Below are 19,623 nucleotides of genomic sequence, written 5' to 3'. Positions count from 1 at the left end.
ACGACTTAAATCCTTCTATTTTCCTAGGCGGTTTGCTTAACCATTTTTCGTACAAATATAAGATCTAAATTTTAAATAAATGGTAGGAGTAAGCATTAAATAACTTCACTTCCAAGATATAAAGCCAACCACTATGATAGCTTGGAAAGTCACTCATTTTCACCTCAGGATCTGTGACATCTCATACCTTTTGTTCCTCATACCTTTAAAATAATTGTTCCTATTTAATCCATTCCCTTTTGACTTTTCTTATGAGCAGTCATGGCTCAACTTTGAATTCATGAAGACGAAACCTGTGATCATTATTGAGAGTTTTCTTAAGTGATTTTGTTCACTTGAGATGTAATTAATTATAAGGTCATGCCCTTATAGGGAATTAAGAATCTATATAATATAAACTCTATTTAATTTTTATATTTTATAGGGGAATGTTGATCACAAAATTTACACACCAAAAAGATGCATGAATTCTTTAGTTTAAATGGTCGAGTCTGCTAACAAGTATTATGCCCACCTCTCGGGGTGATGTATTACTTGTAGTATTTTGCTCAACTAGCTAAACTATCACATGAATGAGATCTTTATGGTCTCATTCTTCAAAATCAAAATGCTATTTTCAAAACTAAATTTATACCAATATTAAATTAAATTATTTTTCTGAAAAATCGACCAATAAAAGTCATAATACATACAACACCCATTATGATAAGCACTTCTAGAGTCCTAAAGCCTCTGAATAATTTTGGTTTTGCATGCCAAATTTAAGGTATCAAGACTATAGAGACCCAAACTACCATAATTTCTGGGTTTGGCTGTGAAGTGCCAAGATATAATATAAACCTTCTCATAGAATTAACATGAAGGTGAAATTTATTTATAAGTGAAGATATGTTCTTCCTAAGCCCTGTATGGATGGAAGAATACTATTGACCTCATTTTTGATGAGGTTTAGTTCCCTTATGTAGAAGCCTAGGATTTAAACATAGAACTTTCCTGTTAATTATCCTAGAGAACTAGTGATGAAACCCGCCAACATAGAAATTCTAAACACTTCTTGACTCTTCTTGTGAAGCCCCACATGCGTGGTCACAGGCCCTCATTTGTCACTTGAGATGGCTAAGACCAACAAGTGAAGACTCAAGATGAGTTCCCATAAGATCAATTGACCTTAGGGAACTCTGGGTAGCTTTGTCTTACACACACACACTTGGACTCACCATAAGTTTCCTAACACACCCAAAACCATCAATTTACCCAAATTGATCCATCCCCCCATTGATGTCCACAATCACTCCTTGGCTTTTTTGAAGCTCAAGCAAGTGGTCCAAAGTCCTTAACCCTTGGTTAAGACGACTAGGACCAATATATGGATGCTTCAAGATGAGTTCTCATGCAACTCATATTACTTTAGGAAGGTTTCCAATGGCTTTCATGCTCACCACATAAAACCATCCAATATTGTCCAAAATACCCAAAATTTCTCCAATTTACCAAAATTCCCAAAAATACCCAAAATTGTCAAAATCCCTAATTTCACTCAAAACTTCACCATCACTCAAAACTTCAAATTTCACTCAAAACTTCACCAAACCAATCATAGCCATCTAATTTACCTCAATTCACCCAAAATTCCCCAAATTTACCAAAATTCCCAAAATGCGCAATTTACCCAAAATGTCTAATTTTCACCAAAATTTTCAAAATTATTGAATTTCCTCTACCTCCACTCAAGGCTTTATGAAAATTGTAATGAAAAATTTTCATCCCCATTTAAACTCCACCAAGCCCACCATACCAATTTTTAAAGCCCAAAATTAAACTATTTACATTAAATTTGAAAGCCCAAATTCAAAGCTCGAATTCCAAGCCCAACTTTTAATCTTCTTCAAAATCAAATGAGCCCACATGAAATGGAATTCCCCTCTCCTCCATCTCATTAAAATCAAACCCTATGTCCTAAAGTTCATGATTTGATAAACTAAATTTGGCCTCATGACACCACCTCATAACGCACCCCATTCTCCACTTTCCTTTCTCATGAAAATAACAAAGTCATATGCAAGCCTCTAAGCCATGGTCAAGCCACATGCAACCCTCCTTGGCCCCACACATACCATTCTCTCCTAAATGGCAAAAGAATGACCTACTTTCAAGCCTTCAAGAAAGTGCTTCACCTCATCCATAGCCTATGTTTAAACCCTAGCCCCATGGATGGGACTTCATGACCTGAACCCAAAGACCAAAAATCACACTAGCCACCATGGGGAGATGAACCAAGCCCTTTCCATGGACATAACCCAAGTATAACCTAAAAGTAACCCAAAACCCATCCCACTTCAATCCACTCATGAACACATGACACCACTCAATTGACTTCACCATTCTCTACACTTGAAATCCATGAGCCAGCTATCAACCTCTCTTGGCCTGGCCAACATCTGATTCACCAAAATAATATACTATTTTAAGCAGATATTTTATGCTTATTTTTGATGATATTGCACTTTAAAGAAGGATATTTTCATGTTTTTTGTTGCAGGTATATCATTTTTAGGCATTTGGAGCAAAAAGGACAAAAAAGACGAAATTTGGAGCCAAAACAACAAATTTTGGAATTTTTGCGCATGATGCGCCGTTTGACAGAGAGCTGGCGCATGATACGCCATAAATGACTTTTTTGAGGATTAAGACGGTTCGAGACGACTATTGTACGAATTTTCAAAGGGACACTTGTTCTACACACCCCTTGGAGTGATTCAATATGTCTAGACACTTTAGTAGGTTCTTTTATGAAGAGATATGTCTCTTGGAGCAAATGACACATCTTTGAATTCAAAAGAGTTGACTTTTGGAGGAAATTTTGGAGGGAATTTTGAATTCCTTTTGAAAGGAGGCAGCCCCTAATAAAAGAAGGAGGCTTCAAAGAGTTGAGAAAGAGTTGGAAGGGGGACGAAAAGGCAAGAAGGTGGTGGCGTGAAAGGCAAGGAGAGGAGATTTTCTTCTAGAGTTGTAAGAGGAGAGAAAATGTGAGAGTTTTCTTCTTCATTACTTTTCTAAGAGAGAATTGAGTGTGTTTGTAAAGAGAGAAAGACTTGGAGAGAACTTCTAGGGATTTGCTTAGGAAGGATTGTGAGATAAGTTGTGTTTTTTATTTCTTTTATTTTGTAAACTTGTTTTTATATAAGAAATTTGTGTTTTGTCGTATTCTTTTCATAAATTCTGAGAGTCTTTTTTATCCTTCTCCCTATTTTGAGATATAATTTTGTGAAGAATTAATTTTGTTTTCTACGGTTTTAAATTTTAATAATTTATGATGATTTGAACTCCGATATTCATTTATTTTTTGATTTGGTCAATTGAAATGTTAAAACTTGTTGAGAAACATATGTTCTCAAAAGGGATATGATTTCTACAACATAAAGAGAGTCACATTTGATTTCATGAAAGAGTATCCATGAGATTGGGTGCAAATAAATAGAGAAATATAGTTTGTTGGATGCAGAATTGGAGATTTTAAGTTGACAGGCCCTCACAGGAGGGAGTAGTGGGAGCTCTGGAGTGGCAGCTGATATCCTCCCAGCCCAACCACAGAATTAGAGACCAAACTTTGGATTAGTCAATGTTCCTTATGTGCTTGGAAGAGGGTAAAGAATAGGATTGCTCATATTTGGTACAAAACAATATATATATATATATATATATATATATATTTTAATTTCTTCACAATCCAAATACTCATTATAAAGGAGAATGATGCTTTCTTAAATTTGAATCTTCTATCAACAAAAACTTTGTTTAGTTCTCATAATTTTACTTTTAAAAGTTTAGTTTTAAGTTAGTTAACTTTGTTCTTTCAACTGCATTTTATATAACATTCACTTTAGTAGTTAATATTCAAACTTCACACTTTAGTTTTATTTTTGTATTTTTAAATTATAAAATAATTTTTAGAATTTACTTATAGGTTTTTCCAACTTCCCTGTAGATCGATATCTAGGAGATATCTAGGACTCCATTAGAGCCCTTTAGTACTTGAGCGATACGTATACTTGCGTTGATTTTAAAGGGGATTTGACAGTTTAAAAAAAAATTTAAAGATAAATTATTTTCATAAAAGGTATTTTTGTTGGGATTATATTGCATATTTATTGTTATATATGCCGTGTGTATTTTGTAATATTGAAAAATATTTGCAAAATTTACACACTAAATCTCCTTGCTTCAGCCACCCTGGCCACCGGAAAACCCAAACCCAAGGGGGCCACCATGGTCAACACTCACAATTATACCCATCTAATGTAGTTCAATCCAATTGGATTCTTACTCTTATCAGCCCTCCACCTCAGCAACATATGGAACACCTCAGCTTGCCCACTTGGCCACCATGGTCGTGTCTATAAATCCACCACCACCCCACCAGCAAACAAGGAGAAGTGCACTAACCTAGGGGAAACTATGCCCAATCGTCTTCAAACCCTTCTAGCAATTGCACAAAGCTCATCCTTATCATTTTCAAGGCCTCAAACAGACCATAGAACCCTAATTTCCAAGCTCAAATCCAGGGCTTTTTCGGCCACTTCACCAAACTTATCAAAACTCCAAATTGACACTTCTATAAGCTTCCCCATAGCCCAAAATCATTTACCCGATCAAAAGCCTCCATTCCCAAGCTCTCTAACCTAACTCTAGACCACACTCGAGCCACCCTCCAACCAAAGTCATACCTAGACCCAACCATAGAGTGAATTGACACTTGGAGGACGTTTGTGGGACCAAGGCGAAGCTTTTCAACCAACACAATCGATGTCTCACCTCTTAGGCAAACGTATAGCTTAGAAATCCCTAATTTTGCCTCAATTTGGACCCTTATGAAAGAAGTTTATTTTTCATGTGTATCTAGTCATATGGATGTGTTTGTCTCACTTAGATGAAGGTGTAAGAACAAACTACACTTAATTTAGTTAAGTATCGAGCGAGATCTTAAGGTTAAAACATGCACGGTTCATGGGTTATGAACGATCGGCGACGATGAATGTATGTTGTCCGTTCGCGCGTGTATCAAGTGGACGATGAAAATCGGGCCGAACGAGGAGATGGAACGCGAATCGCAGGCCGAGTCTGTAGCTAAGGTGTAAAGCGCAGCAAATCACGGGGCGACGCGTGGTCTTTCGAAGTCGTCGAGTTTGACATGGTGTTGAGTCAGATAAGTAGATATATAGGGGTTTTCTAAATTAATTAAATACAAAAATGATATTTAACTTAAAAAATTCACATCTTGGTGTATAAAAATCATAAAAATAAAATAAAAATACCTCTATGCTCAGTGAAAATAGGAGAATTTAATTGAAAAGAGGAGAATTTAATAGACCAAAAAGTATCTATTAAGTATTTTACTTTAAATTAATTAAAAACCCCAGAGACAAATTTAATTAGAATAACAACTTACAAAAAAATTGCAACTTAAAAAAATTAAAACAAAACTATATATCTGCCAAACTTATGAGCATATTAAGTGATCATAGAAACAAGCAATATTCAATAAGGATCAACAAAACTTGTGGTTAAGCGGATAATGTAAAGTTTGTTGGGTTGCAATGACAAGACAAATACAAAATAGTAGTGCTTTTGAAACAAAAAAAAAAAAGACAAAATAAGTTTAAAAGAAAGCCAAAATAAATAATAAATATAGAACTATGAAAGTCATTATCATTAATCATTTAGAAGAATTTATCATGGAAATTACACTTTAAAAAGCAAGATGGAATAAATTTGGTATAATTTATTAAATAAAAGGATTAAGATTATTTGAATGAAGGTCGAATTTGGTTCAATCATCAATTATATATGATTTAAAGATAGTTCAATCAAGGTTCAAATATGATCTGATTATGGCATGATATGATTCAATTATAGATTGATTATGGTGTTTTGTTTACACATCTTAGCTATTTTTGCTATGCATCATGATGTATGCTCTAATCATACCAAAAATTAAATCATAATTAATTTTTTATTTTAATTATTCTAAGTAAGGGTGTAAACGAGCCAAACACAGCGAGCCCAGGCCCAGCTCGTGTTCGGCTCGTTTATCTTAGCGAGCCGAACACTAGCCGTTCACGAACGAAGAGGCATTTTGACAACCCTAATCATGTAGCCATAAGATATTAAAGATTGTGACAAGATTTAAAACATCATTTGAATCGAATTTAATATTTTTTATTATTTTTTCTTCATTAATGCTTTTAATTGATTATTTATCTCTGTAGCCTTGTAGTCAAATAATTTTTTAAAAAATACTACTCATCACTGTAGCCTCGTAGTCAAATAATTTTTTAAAAAATACTACTCATCAAAGATATATATATATATATATAATTGATTAGTAGTATTTCGAGCCAGAACCAGCCAGACACGAACGAACAAATATTTGTTGGTGTTGTTCGTGTTTAGCCCGTTAATTTAACTAACAAGCCGAACATGAGCTGTTATACAAGCTGTTCGCAAACAACGAGTAAATATAAGAATTTAGGTATTTAATTTTTTATATAGTAATAAAATTAATAATAATACCAATGCATGTATTAAAAAAATTCCATGTTTTTGGTGAATATGAATGTGTTCTCCACTTTGCATGGTTGAAGTGCGCTTCGTATTTCCGGCCATGCCTTCCTCTTCATTCTTCGTCCTCCGGCCATCTTTGTTCCACTCATCTGACGTTCTCACTCGCCGGACTTCATTCCACTTCTCTCCCGCGCAGTCTTATTCTGAAACCCCTTCTTTCTACCGTCGGAGATTCTTCATCTTCTCAAAGTTTTCACCGGAACCCATTGAGTCCGCCCCAGTGGAATCGCTGCACTCGGAAGAGACCGAAGACTTCACAGAGAAGAAGTTACAAAGGGATTTCTACCTGGAGGAGATGACCTGCGACGAGGGTTTCGAGATCGAGGTTCTGAAGGTTGACGGCAAGAAGAATAGGCGGCGGATCCAATCCCGTGTCCGAGTGGATGCCGACCTAATCACGCTATGGAGGGTTCTGACGGACTACAATGGCCTCGCTAACTTTATTCCAAGCTTGGCTGTGAGCCAGTTGCTGGAAAAGAGGGAGAATTTTGCGAAGCTTTATCAGGTGGTCATTTTGCCGTATTGCAATTCTTTGAAGATTTAAGATTATACATCCGAATTGAAAATTGGGACTGGGAAATTAATCATTCTTCGAAAATGGGAAAGGTTGGTGAGCAGAATCTGGCCTTGGGCTTGAAATTTAACGCCAAAGGAGTTTTGGAGTGCCATGAGGGAGATCTTGAAGCCATTCCCTTTGGCTGGAGGAGGGATATTGAGTTTAGGATGGTTGAAGGCGACTTCAAGACTTTTGAAGGCAAGTGGTATATTGAACAGGTAACAGCCATTTCTCTTAACAGAAGTTGCTACTACTTCTTCCTCATTTTCATAATTTGATTAAAAAACATTTGGGGCCATTTACATACATATCACACAAGTCTTATGTATTTACATATCTAACACCTAATTATTTATATTTACATGCATATCATTCAAATCTTTAACTTTACATGAAAAATGCCACCATCATTTCCTTTTTAAAAGTGAAATACACTTTTTCATGCATATTTTTATGACAACAAGGTTTTATAAGTGTAAATATCAAGTTTTGAGCGTTAAATATGCAAATACATAAGAATTATGTGGTATGTATGTAAATTTTCCATACTTTTCCTATGTCTGTTATATTAATCGAAGCAATCAAAGCCAACTCTAGAATCTAATAAACTAAAGACTAGATAGCATTTATATTGATTTTCATTAATTTCATAGGGGTTAATATTTGTCTTCGGCCAGGAGAAAATCTCTGTTGTTCATAAGAAATATATAATTTTGAATTTGGTTAATAAATGACAAAGTGATCAATTGGAGATAAATAGTTTAAATCTTCTTTTTCCTTATATTCAATTTAGTGAAGTTCTCACTCTTCAACAACAAATATATCCTCCCTAGCTTGCTTTTCAAAATCTAACCTAAATAGATAGTGTGATTAATTAATAACATTGGGCATATGCTCCTATACTCTATTATAATAAATTCTAGCTTGTTTTTAATAATAAAATAAAAAATTCTATTTTTATTTTAGTTTCAAATGTTTAGCTTCACAAAATTAAAAATATTAAGTTAATGAGTACTTTTAGTAATATCTAAAGAAAGAGATGTCAATCTGTGACTGCATTATGTCGAATAGTAGTAAATCCATACTACAATTTAAAAAATGGCCTGTGATTCCATCACTTTATGATCCCAATCTTTTAATTTTAAAAAATAACACAACCATTCATGTGTTATTGACAACTATTTGTGATTCACTTGTTTCATTGTCATGCTTGATTCATTTAAACACATGAATTTTAATAATTGTATAGAATTTTTAGAATTCAAACCATAAGTTTTTCTTATGACTACAATTTAAGTAGATCACACATGTATGAAATATACAAAAAGTGTCATGAAACAATGCAAAAGAGTTATGAGACAATGCTTGAATCGTGATTTTCAAAAGTGTCCTTTGAATAATATTGTCATGAATTTTCATTTAGAATTGCATTGTATCTGGAAATCTTCACTTAACCTATATATACTTATACAATCATTTTGGAATGATAAGCAAAACTATTTGATCATAGAAGCCCCTCCAAAATGCCTTTTTATTTATTCTTTAATTTTTTAGTCATTTTATTTTTTCTAATTCCAATTGCATTTTATTTGTATTCTTTTTATTTTCTAATAAATTGCAGCCAGTGGCAAACTTACTCTAAACTTGAAGATGAGTTAGCTAATGACTAATTAATATGCTTTTTTTTAGGGTTGTTAAGGAGTTAGAAGGAAAATGATTGTCATGTCATAGAAGCATGAACTGCAACCTAAGCAAGGAAAAGCATAGCTTAAGTTTAGGCTACTCAAAGTTGGATCAAGCGTTTTTGGATGTGAATTAGCTTAAGCTGGTTTAAGCTTGATTTACACCCATAATAACATATTCTGGGCTTTAATGCGGGCTAGGAAATGAATATTTGATGTGGTTTTGTCTGTATAGGGGTTGTAATGAGTTAAAATGAAAATGATTATCACATTTGTAGGAGCATAATCAATGACCTCTACATAGACATCACACTCTTTTGTGAAGAGAAGATACTAGCTATTTTAGTAGGAAGTGAACTTATCAAAATTATGTTGGCATCACACCCATGATACTTAAAGATGTACATATGACGTGCCATCAAATGCATGTTGTATCCAATATGGAGTTCAATGTGAAATGAAAACAAGCCTGTGAAGCAGCCCTTGAGCAGCATTGAGAGGAAGAGAATGACAAGATATGATGAAAGGGATATTTGTCATTGTGGATATGATTTGTTGAAATTCTATGGAAGTGTTATGGGTTGAAGGCTCAACCATGAGGCAAAAAAAATCTTAAACTTGTCCTTTTGAGATGCTATGTCTCTTTTATATAACAATTTAATTTATTTTGAAATGTCAACTACCCTTTTTTCAATTTATTAAATATCTTATAGGTAGATATTTTCCGCCCTTATAAGGAGTGAACGTTTTGGATATCTCGGGTTTGTTGTTCAAATTGATGGTGATATTGATGGGGTTGTTATAAGTAGAATTCAAGTTGGATGGTTGAAGTGGAGGAATGCATCAGACCTTGTGTGATAGAAAAGTATTGCCTAGACTTAAGGAAAATTTTATAAGATGGTGGTGAGACTTGCAATGCTCTATTTGCTGCTCTATGGCGCAGAATGTTGGCCAATAAAGACAAACATAAAACTACCAACATAAACGAGAAGCATAAAAAAAGTTAAGTATCACTGAGATAAAAATGCTTCGATGGAAGAGTGGCTTTACACTTTCAGACAAAATGCGAAACAAATGTATCTGTCAAAGAGTTGATGTAGCTCAAATGGTGGACAAGATTAGAGAGAGTCGTCTTAGGCACTTCAAACGTCAATCATCTAATAATCTAGTTAGGAGAGTAAATGTTTAAGTTTTCGAATTATGTTAAGAAAGGTAGAGGAAGACCTCTAAGACTTGGGTATGTTGTATAAAAATTGATCTTAATTTTTTAGAATTAAATGATAATATGACTCCCAATAGGACACAATGGAGAAAAAAATTCAAGTCGTCGACCCACTTAGTGCGATAAAGGTTTGTTGTTGTAAATACACCCCCCCCTCCCAATATATTTTTTTCAAAAAAGTTTCTAAGATAATGGTGCATTAAATTATTGGTGTTATGGAAAAATGCTGATTATGAGTTGACATTAAAGTTGTTGAAAAAATCTAAAAGCTTGATTATTTGGATTTTTGTAATTGTCATACCTTTTAAAATGTTTTGCATTCCTTTCTATGGTCACAAATGCCACAACTCATCTTCCCATGGTCACAATTGTCACACCCCAACCATCGATTTGAAAGTAAATCACAGATACCTTGTCGTACTGAATGGTAGGTTGAAAAAATTAGAGAAAAATTCCAATTGTAAAACATTATTTCAAAAAATTTCATTCACTGATCAATCATCAAATTATCTGAATCTCATGATGCCTGTTAATTTATCATCCAAAATATAATATATTTTAACAACTATAATAACTTATCTAAAATTAACAAAGGTATCAAATCAACAAAATAACTTATAACCTTAACTATTTTACGATGATATACCTAAAACATGAGCCTAAAAGCCCTCTTCAAGATGATGGACCATTAATACTTTAAAATTATAAAATAGTAGATGCGGGTATGTAAGTTATAAACTTACATGAAATCTTATTGAGTAAAAAATAAATTATAAAATATAGGGCATTGATCATAAATATGATCAATGAAATAGATAAGAAAATGAACATTATGCTACAAAGTTTAGTGTATAAAATACCTGTTCTCAAATAATTTGATTATTAAATGGTGCTTATTATGTGGTATAGTTAATAAGAATCATATGTATGTATATATATATATATATATATATATATATATATATGTATATATTAATGATGATTGCATTCAACTGCAAAACATTCACTTGCTTGTGTGTTGTATTCGTGTATCCATAAAAGGCACATAAGGCATTTTCATTTTCTTATTTTTACATACATGTATAGTTGGTTTTACCACTACATCTTGAAATTAGGAAATGATGATGCTAATTCAATGAAAATTCAATAATTTCTCAAAAGAATTGTCCATTTGTGGACCTGCCTGTTTGACTAGCTAATATCTGAAAGTTTTTTATGATAATACTTGTATTAAGCAAGCAAGCTTATATTCTATAAATTTTATCTTATTAGAAAGGTTTTATAATAAAGATTTTATTAATTCTTTTGATCAAAATTAATAAAGTATTAATGTAGTTCATGATTTTTATGGGGGACACTTATTTTTCAGTAATAAAAAAGTTTATTTAAACTTTTTAGCCATCTTTGCAAAAAATAACATGACAAAATTAGCTATCACATTTTATCAAAATAACCATATGAAATACTGTGAATAAATAAAACACAGCGGACAATGCATTATCAATCATTAAAACATATAACAAATAGAAATGAATGTTCCTCTAATGAGAAAATTGTACATTACCAGTAAAAAGTTGCCTACTAAATAGAAATCGCATGCAGTCCGTTTCGATTATTCATTGATATTTCTTGCTCCAACGCATGGTGCTTTATAAATCCTAGATTTGAAAGAATCTCAATTAATCATGCGTTCAATATAGAGCAAATCATAACATTAATGGCCAAGACCACCAACTATAAATATTCTGGTAACTAATGGATCTATGATTTTTTTTTAATTTACGCTTTATTATCAATCTTGGATGGTCATGGAATATTTAATGCTTTCAATATAAAATATTCATCATAGATTACTCAATCTTTAATATTTTTTAAAGAGTCATTTCTTGAAAAAGCTATTTAAATATTAACTATAAAATATATGCATATATGTGAACTAATTTATCTCAATAATTAAATAAATTCTCAAATGTAATATAAGATGAATTCCTCATCATGAACTACTTTAATCACAAGCTAAATGGTTAATTTAGATATATGCATAATACTTGTTCTTTATTTTTCACTTATATACGGAGTTTGCTAAAATTCTCCGTTGACACTTTCTTAAGTTGTAATTTGAAGAACTTAATAATTAACATTAATCTACACTATAAACAACATGCATTACTATGATAGTAGCATAGAATTGAATGCCCCAAACTCCTTAATTTAAACACTTACCGTTACTCCATGAGTCCTGAAAATTTTACTTTTGTTTAATTTTTTTGAGCCTCTCAAAGTCATGGTTGATTACATCGGTAACTAATTTATATTTACTTTTTTTTTTTGAAAGGTAATATATATTTACTTTGAAGCAAACATAAGCAGTTAAGGCAAGTTTGGGGTTTTGGATTTAAGTAATCAAATCATTGAAGATGATAACACTGTAAGGGAGAGAAGGAGATATCACTGCTACTTTCCTCTTTTCTCCTCCCACGGCTTCCTCTCCATTTGCCTTGTTGAAGCTCAAAAGCAGCCACTATGCGAGGGAGATGTTATCAATCATTTCTATACCTCCTTTCAGTGTTGTTGCTATGCCCGCTTTTTGCTCTATTTGGACTGCTCACTCCTCTCTCTCTTATCTTACTGCTTATTTGGCCCAAAGTTGGGTTTAGGCCGGTTCTGGACCAAACCGACTCATATCCCCTTTTGTTATCAATTGTTGCAATAATAACTTGGTATAAAATCTTAAAGGATATTATTGGGCATTTAATACAGAAAGATTGCTCAATCGCACACCTTAAATAACTTTCCAGCTCTGGCTTTCTTAAACTCATCCTTAATTGAATGGAAGATTTGCATACGTACCACTCAAATCCTGTGTATTTACATATCTGACACCTAAACTTCAATATTTACATACTTACCACCTTTAGATATGCATGAAAAGATGTATTTCACTTTTTAAAAGTAAAAAATGGTGACATTTTTTATGTGATATGAAGGTTTGGGTGGTGTAAATGTAAAAAGTAATGTTTAGTTGTATGTAAATACATAGGAATTGTGTGGTATGTATGTAAATGCCCTGTAGCATACAAAAATGATTTTTTTAATCTATTGAGAAGGCTGTCTTTTGTCATTGATCGGCTTTAATGGTTTGAGTTATGATACTTATGCAATATGTTTGAGTTCCAACTGTTGTTAACACTAAGGATAAATCGGCATTTCTTCACAGATTGATGATGAAAAACATGAAGATGGAGAGGTCCTATCAGAGAGAGAACATAGGACCACACTTTCGTATATTGTAGAAGTAGAACCAAAGCTTTGGTTACCTGTGCGTTTACTTGAGGGAAGACTTTGTAGGGAGGTCAAGATTAATCTACTATGCATTCGCGATGAAGCTCAAAGGATCCAGAGACTTGAAACTGAAGTGAGCTCTTCCAGGTAGAAACTTAATGTTTTCCAATTTACTAATTTAGAGGGAAGCAATTCTTTTTTTTTTCTTCTTAAAGAAGAAAATGCTGCCCTCGTTTTTTAAATTTAAATGGTTCTTTGTGCTCTTCGTCACTTTGAAAAGTTTTAAAATTTTCTATGGACCTTAAAAATAAATTTTAGCTCATCTCTGTCGATTGAAGCGTGTGTAGGATGCTTCTGGTTTTATACTACACATATAGCATGCAATGTACATTTATTTTCTATCACATGATGCAATAACCATACAATTTCAACTAGAAAGCATGCTATTAGTTATGAAGTGATTGAAATTCAATTGTTGTAAAAAGGTTTAGGCTTTCTAGTATAATTAACATGAAGTTAAAAGATAGAGAATGCCGCCCAAGCTATTTAAATATCAATAATATAGTAGATATCATGTTGTAGTAGACATGATAAAAAATAATTGCACTTTCAACCAATAATCATAAAATTATAAAATATGAAGGATGAGAACAAAACAAAGGAAAGAAGGAAGTGATGAATTACATGCACATCTCCATGCTTGACTGTGAAGAATGCTTCTCCCCATATGTTTCCAACACTCTCATTTGATTAAGAACTAGAATCCTGGATGAAGTAAAATGATTTTAGATCCAAAATAAAATCTTTTTATTAAGAAATAATTTTGTAGATGATTTAGAATACATATATTAGTAATCCTCATGGAGTTAGTGTATATAGAGCACAAATAACATTGCAATCAACTGCAATATTTTCCCAGATATTCCTAAGCCTATATTACTGATATGATTGAAATGTTAAAAAACACTGGAAATACATGAAAGCATATGTGTCGACCAAATAGCATGTTGAACTGAGTCCGTGTATCGATCCTCTACTGGTTTTGAGTCTAGTCGGAAGGTTCTAAATTTGGTGATTTTAAAGTTTATAATTATAATTTTTACAAAAAATAAAATCTATAACTAATTTTGAGTTTAAAGAATGATAGAAAACCTCTCTTGAATTGGTCATATGAAACCAGATCCATCTAAGTTACTCTAATGAAGTTGACAATCAGGAATAACAGTTTATCTTAATTCCTCCCGGTGGTCATAAGAAAATTGAGATTTCATATTACAATTAATCCCCTAACCATGTAAGCATCCCAGTGTTCGCAAATTTTCCTAACATCAATATTCATATTCTCTTAGAGTATTGTTGTTAAACCTAATTTTTCCACTGGTTTGCTCCCGTATTACTCGATCATAGCCCATTTTAACATCCTAAGCAATCAGGTTATGAGTAAATTACGTGCATAATGCTAAACAATCAACTTCAAATCAAATTACACACTATCAAGTAATGAAAACAATAATAATTTGCATATAATCCAATTCAAGGGAGTGAAAAATAAATCCTTCTCATTATGGAGAAAACGATACAAATTTCATTGCAAAAATCAACATAAACTAAGTTTAGAGCAATTTCACCAATATTTTCCACCGGATTACTTGAAGTTACAATACAATCTTTGCATTTTCACCACTTTGATTACAATTATTTCACACACTTGTTCTCTCTTAGTAGAAGTCTCACAAACAGTCACACTCTTCTAAGGATCCCTCCAGCAAAGCATGATTGAAGGTTGCAGTAGATCTCTAACGACTCTCTCCAGTCTCTATCTTCCCCTCTCAGTGTCACTACAAGGGTCGAGCATTGAAAAATTATGGTGGAGAAAAGCCCTCTTTACTTCAGAATTATTTCTTTTGTAGCAACATATCGTCACATAATCCTGACACGTTAACTTAAACCATCATATCTCCCCAAAACGATTTGTCGGCGCTAGAATTCTTCCAAAGCACCAGAGTCTTGGTCTTTCTTTTCCTGCAATTCTTCACACTTGTAGGTGGCGTCTATGTGCCAAAAAAAGAGGCGCCTTGGTGCTGAAGTGGTGCCTGCTTCCTTCTAATGGGGGCCAAGGTTTCCCTCGCTTGGTGCCTATTTCTTATACGTGGCGCCTAGGCGCCGCTCTTTCTATTACGGGAGTGACGTGAAGTGCTTGGTGGCGCCTTGGTGCCACTAAAAGTGGTCCAAGGTGCTTGTAGATTAAGTTTCAAATTTAGTTCTTTTGCTCGTTTCAAGATTTATAACCCGCAATTAACATAAAAAGTACCTGAAAAAAATATAAAATATGATATAAATAGCAAAAAAAAAATGCAGAAAATTTAATAAATGTCACCCATTCTCTCAAAATTACACATTTTCTGCCCTCAAGTAATTTCAAAATCTAAGATTAGAATTCAATAAAATTTATGAAAGATCTTAGATAAAAATTTCAGTGATTTTTGATAATTAAATAATTATTTAAATTAAAGTTCATAATTTTCTCTTATAATTAGAATTCTCGTAACAACCCCTTAATATCCTGATTTAGCTCTCACTAATACTTGATCTATACAATCCTTTTTAATTCCTCATGTAAGATCTGAATTTCATGAAATTAATCCTTCACGCATGAAATTTGGTTAGCTACACTTAAACAATACTAATCCTCATAGTTCTGTTTTTTTTACTTGTTAGAAAGGTTTATCAGTACCAAATTTCAATATGAGCTTAACTTTAATTTTCTCCTCTTAGGTTCAAATTTTTTAAAAAAATTTTAAGCATTAACCCTTTTTAATTTTTATTTTGATTTTCTTTTTATTATTTTTCTCATAGAGGATCGTTATATCTAGTTAAGCTTATTTTAATGTTTTTGAATACTAAGTTTTGAGTCAAATTTTCAATTACTTTCTGACTTTTCCTAAAAAAATACTAAATATTCATTGCTCACTTAAGAATTTATGAAAAATAATATGAATTGGATTACTAAAGTTATTGATGAAGTACTAGTGAGTTCTTAATCCAATTCACAACCTTCAAAATTTCTTGTCATTGAAATTTAAGTTATTTACCTATTATTAAAATTCACCTTTATTCTTATTTCCCTTTGTCCTGCAATTTATATAAACTCTAAAGCTAGATATTTACTTTAACTTAAAGGGAAATATGAATACATTTAACCCCTTTCCCTTCACAAACTTATTTTTGACACTATACATGCATATACAAAATAACAAAGAGATTAGCATAGTAAGATAGAATATAAATATACAACAAAAGAATATTAAACTACAAAATATAACAAATAATATTTGTTAATACGTAAACATCGACAAGTATAAAATCTGGGTACATATTCAAGATCTAATTCATAAGCAAGTCAAATTTTAACATCAAACTCCAACACTGTGCGAGAGGTAGGTATCTATAGAGATTCTAATAAGCAAAATCATACACAAGGGTATTCTAAAGCAGAAAAAGGGAAATTGGGTTGCCTTTCAATATGCACTTAGTTTAACGTCATTAGCTTGACCTAATCACAAATATGCATAAAAAATCAAAGCAAGACATGTAATCTTATAAAAAGATAATATATGGGCCGCCTCCCACTTAGTTTAACGTCCTTAGCCTGGCCTAATTCATAAGCAAGTCAAATTTCAGAATCCTTAAAGTTTTTCTCAAGGATCAAATATCTCATTTAAAAATCCCCAATCTCTCGTGCAATATTTTAATTAGCCTAGAGATTCTTCTATCAAATTTTATCCTGGTCCCAAAATTTTCTCTTCTTAAAATATTAATTCTTTCTTTTCTGAATTCTCTTTCAAAATATCTTGAAACCTTTCTATTTTCAATTTCAAATATTGGTTAGAGATATAAGTAGGAGGTGGTATAATATCATGAATTTATAAAGTCACTTCCTCATTTTGTGCTCTAATAATTAACTTTATTTTTTGTAACTCAATGTGACCGATACTAGTTGCAAAAAAAGGCTTGCCGAAAATAATCGAGATCAAATCTTTCTTCATTTCCAATATAATGAAAATCAACAGGGAAGATGAATTTATTTATTTTTACTAAGACATTTTTAATAAACCCTGTTGAAAATGTTAAAGAATGATCAGCTAATTGATGGGTCACATTGGTGGGTTAGAAGCTGTTTTAGTTCTACTTCTAGTCCTAGTCTTACAAACACTGAAAAAAGCATTAGGTTTATGTTTGCTTCTAAATCACATAACTTCTTTCCAAGAGAATCGGTCTCCTATACTGCATGTGATGATAGATTTACCTTAATCATTCAATTTTTGTGGGAGTTTTCTTTGAATTATAGCACTACAGTTTTCAGTTAACGCCATAGTTTCAAAATTAAAAAATTTGTCTTTCTTCTTCAAAAATTCCTTCATAAATTTATTATAACTGGACATTTGCTCAAGTGCTTCTGCAAACAAAATGTTAATAATGGGCTTCTCAAACATTTCTAAAAATTCAGAGAATTGTGGTCCAACTTCTTTTTAATAAATCTTTAAGGAAAATATGGTCATTTTTCATACTCTATTCGAGGTGGTGAAGGTGTTTTTTAAGCCTAAGTTGAGTTTTTTATAGGCCTATCAGGCTCAGATTCAAGCTCCTCTATTATGTGTTTCTCTACTCTAGGCTCTTTAACTACCTTTGAACTCCTAAGTCTTATAGCGTTACAGTGCTCCACCTTTTTCTCTTTTGGATTTATTTTTGTATTACTAGGTAACGTTTTTTTGGGTATTTAGCTCAATGAGTTAGATGTTTGCCCAAGTTGTGTTTCGATGTTCTTAATAGCTACAATATGACTTTGTATTTGATTCCCCATATTCAGTACTACTTCTTCCAAAGATAGTTTATTTTCCCTAAATTAGGGATTATAAGTGAATCCATGAGGGTAGGTAACTTTTGGGTTGCCACTGCTCCGGTTATTCTAATTGCTTGAAGAGTTAGGTTGGTTACTACTCCATTGTTGGTTTTCTACCCCTTGGTTATCGGTATTATTCCAATTGAAATTATGGTGTTTCCTTTAGCCTAGGTTATATGTATTGGAATACTGATTATTTGGTTTATCTGCTGCAACGTTCAAGGTCTCCAAAGTATTAGTATAAGAATCATCTACTAGTCAGTAGGCTATTTTATTACTAGATAGTGATCCTTACGTTGGATTAAGGCTACGGATTATTGGGTCTATCTGCTGCGACGTTCATGGTCTCCAAAGTATTAGTATAAGAATCTTCTACTAGTCTGTAGGCTATTTTATTACTAGATAGTGATCCTTACGTTGGATTAAGGCTTAGGTTTTTTAATTTTTCAAAAATATCATCCACTTGTGAGGTTAGAATTACTAAAAACATCTTTGTCATGCACACTAGCTACCTTCATAGAATTGATTTTATCAGTAGGTCATTGAAAATTATTTGTCGCTACCTCCTCAGTCAGTTAACATGTCTCCTCAAATAACTTTGACATGACCGAGTCTCCACTTGCAATATATATTATTTACCGTATTAAACCTGCTAGTTTATTATAAAAGGTCTGAACTATAAGCCAATTTGGTAAGGCGTTGTGGGGACATTTCCTAAGTAGCTCTTTAAATTTCAGCCAAACCTCATAAATTGATTCCCCATCTAATTGAGTAAAGAGATGATATCATTCTTAAGTTTTGCGGTTTTGGATGGAGGGAAGTATTTGGCCAATAATTTCTTGATAAATCATTCCATGTGGTAATTGATCCTGGTGCTAAGTAGTTGAGCCACATTTTCACCTTATCCTTAAGTAGGTGTCGGCCATTTTATTGTTCAACTTCACTTTCGTAGTTTGGAAACGGTGATGATTTTGTGATTTTGAAAATAATTTAAATATAAATATAACTTTTTTAAAGTAGTAATGTTTTTTAATTTTTAAAATAAGTGAGACCAAACGAGTATCACATTTTTAAATAGTTTAGATGATTTAATACAATACTACAAGCAATACACTTATCCCGAAGAATAAATATATTACTTGTAATAGGGATTTAATCATCTAGACTAAACAATTTGTGACATCCGTTTTGATCTGCGAAATATTTTATAAAAAGGCCAACAAGTTCCCCTATCTAACATAAAAAAAATTAAATAAGGTTTATTTTATCTGGGTTCCTGGTCCCCTATAGAGGCAAGCCCCTATAGTTAATTACATCTTAAATGATCGAAATCACTTAAGATAACTCTCGATTAAGATCA

The 19,623-nt window shown here is 32.5% G+C and overlaps 1 protein-coding gene across 2 annotated transcripts in view; it reads left to right on the top strand.

Moving 5' to 3' along the window:
* Positions 1-6,610: 6,610 nt before the first annotated feature.
* LOC110034174 overlaps positions 6,611-19,623 on the top strand; it is a 40,106-nt gene continuing 27,093 nt past the window's right edge. Inside the window, exons 1-3 of one of the 2 annotated variants that reach the window (XM_020738476.1) lie at positions 6,611-7,126; positions 7,228-7,395; positions 13,299-13,496. In XM_020738476.1, coding sequence (XP_020594135.1) covers positions 6,614-7,126; positions 7,228-7,395; positions 13,299-13,496 — 879 coding nt within the window. In that variant the 5' untranslated portion in view covers positions 6,611-6,613. Of the gene's footprint in view, positions 7,127-7,227; positions 7,396-13,298; positions 13,511-19,623 lie in introns of both variants that reach the window. The other variant, XM_020738470.1, reaches the window with a different exon arrangement.

Source organism: Phalaenopsis equestris, unplaced genomic scaffold (genome assembly GCF_001263595.1).
Source record: "Phalaenopsis equestris unplaced genomic scaffold, ASM126359v1 Scaffold000002, whole genome shotgun sequence".
Lineage (NCBI taxonomy): Eukaryota > Viridiplantae > Streptophyta > Magnoliopsida > Asparagales > Orchidaceae > Phalaenopsis > Phalaenopsis equestris.
This window is presented reverse-complemented; position numbering and strand designations above follow the sequence as displayed.